Raw genomic sequence first — 2,265 nt, 5'->3', positions numbered from 1 at the left:
CCCACCCCCTCCAGCCCACCCACCGCTGCCCCATAGTGCGCACCTCCTTAAGTGTGGTCTCCACGAGTGTGCTAAGCTTGGAGAGGACCTCTTTGACCTGTACCAGAATCTGGAAAACAGGACAGACTGTGAGTGGGACCAGCTGGAGGGCCTGCCACCACCCTGGGCCCTGGGAACCCGGACTGCCCAGAAGACACTGCTGCGCTGAGGCAGAGTGGGCAGAGGAGGAAGGGGAGGGAAGGCCCGGATGAGTGGGTGCTGGCCGGGGCTGGAGGTGGCCTCTAAGCTGTGTTCTGGGTGGCCTGTGTGGTGTATAAACATCAGGATTATTTCACATAAAAACCTTGATTCTTTCTTTCTCTTATAGTAATCAGCATCATGAGGAAACATACAGATGAATCCAGATTGTAGACCAGCTTATAACACAAGTGACCTGGACACATCTAATGTCACTGTCATCAAAGAGTGTCCTCAAAAAGGTGTGAGACTTTCTAGATGAGAAAAGGTAAAAAGGCAGATCATATATAGTATTTGAGCCTTTAATGGATTCTGGATTTTTTTTAAAAAAGCCAAAAAAGATGTTTTGGGGAAAACTGGGAGAAATTAAAATATACGTCTGAGAAATGCAGATTAAAGATGACCTTGATAATGTCATGTATATTTGCCAGTGTTTCCAGATTTTATGGACGGCCTATGCACTGTTTGCTTTAGTCAACATTATCATATTAGTGGCAACTTGCCAAGGTGAGACAACTGAATGGCAGTCACACAGGAAAATGTCCTTGATTTTAGGAGATACAGGTTATAATGGCTGCAACTTATTCTCAAATGTTTCAGGAAAATAAAAGAAAAAAAGTACATGCACACACACGCACACACACACGCACGCACACATAAGTAGACAAAGTAAATGTATCAAAATGTTAACAGTTGGTGACTCTAGGTGAAGGATACGTGGATGGTAATTGTACTGTTCTTTCAAACTTTCTGTATGTTTGGGTTTGACAATTTCCAAAATAAAAAGTTGGGAAGAAAATAAAAGTGTTAAAAAAAAAAAAAAGTGTCAGACTGTAGAAAGTTGCAAAAGACTGTCACTCTCACCCTAATGATGAGAACAAGTCAAATAACCAACAAAATCAAATTAAAAAAAAAAATCATACGAAAGCCAAGAACTCAGAGAAACTGAAATTAATCAAACTGCAGACAGCGACGAGCCCCTCCTTGGGGCAAAGAAGCCATGTCTACTCTCCTCCTGGCAGTGCGGTGGGAGGGCAAGATCTGCCAAAGCTGAGTGCAAGGAGAAGCCAGTGGAACAAACTGGCTGTGTGTGGGCTGGCGTGACGGAGGAGAACCCCAGGGAGCCCAGCCTCAGTATGCCTCAGCCCCACCCTCCAACTCTCCCACACGGCTTCACAGAAGGCTGGGCCCAAGGAAGCAGGGTGGAGAGAGACCTCCTGAGGCACAGAAGTGGGGGGCGAGACTGCAGAGCAGAGAACTCCACAGCAACCTCAAAAATCAGGTGGCAGGGCTGAAAAACAGATCTCCCACAGTTCCCAAAGCTGGTGACTTTAAAATATCCCTGGAATTTTGCCAGGGCTAAGATCCTAAACCCTGCTGAAGGGAAAGTCCTCAAAACATTAAAGCCGGTGGAGGACTAATACAAACAAAAACTACCCCTAAACTGCAGATTAGGTCGACACAGCCCCTCACTCTTGCAGCCTAACAGAAGACAGGGGAGCCATTTCCTAAGAAAATATTTATTTACCTCAGTCTCTACTGTTCTTTTACATGAAATGTCTAGCATACAATAAAAAATTGACAACAGGACCTGGCCAGTTAGCTCAGTTTGTTAGAGCACAGGGGTCAAGGGTCAAGGGTACAGCTCCCTTACTGGCCACCCCCCCCCCAAAAGAAAGGAACTGACAACAGAGGCAGACTCTAAGATGAACCAGATGATGGAATGACAAGAGACTGTAAAATAACTACAACAAATGTGTTAAAGGACCTTGTGGGAAAGGTGGACAACATGCAGGAACATATGGGGCAGAGAGACAGAAACTATTAAAGAGCCCAACTAAATGGAAATGCTACAAATAAAAATACAGTATCAGAAATAAAGAATTCATTTGCTGGGCTTAACAGCAGTTAGAAAGAATCAGTGAACATGAAGACAACAGAAATTATCCAAACTGAGAAAAACAGACGGGAGCCGGCCTGTGGCTCACTCGGGAGAGTGCGGTGCTGATAACACCAAGGCCACGGGTT

At 45.1% G+C, this 2,265-nt stretch overlaps 1 protein-coding gene across 1 annotated transcript in view; it reads right to left on the bottom strand.

Moving 5' to 3' along the window:
• Positions 1-553, bottom strand: part of LOC103583476 (serine/threonine-protein phosphatase 5-like) — an 8,090-nt gene extending 7,537 nt beyond the window's left edge. The window contains 2 exon segments of the mRNA XM_008564777.1: positions 44-128; positions 131-553. Coding sequence (XP_008562999.1) covers positions 44-128; positions 131-390 — 345 coding nt within the window. The 5' untranslated portion in view covers positions 391-553.
• Positions 554-2,265: the final 1,712 nt, after the last annotated feature.

This window comes from Galeopterus variegatus, unplaced genomic scaffold (genome assembly GCF_000696425.1).
Source record: "Galeopterus variegatus unplaced genomic scaffold, G_variegatus-3.0.2 Scaffold23367, whole genome shotgun sequence".
Classification (NCBI taxonomy): Eukaryota; Metazoa; Chordata; class Mammalia; order Dermoptera; family Cynocephalidae; genus Galeopterus; species Galeopterus variegatus.
This window is presented reverse-complemented; position numbering and strand designations above follow the sequence as displayed.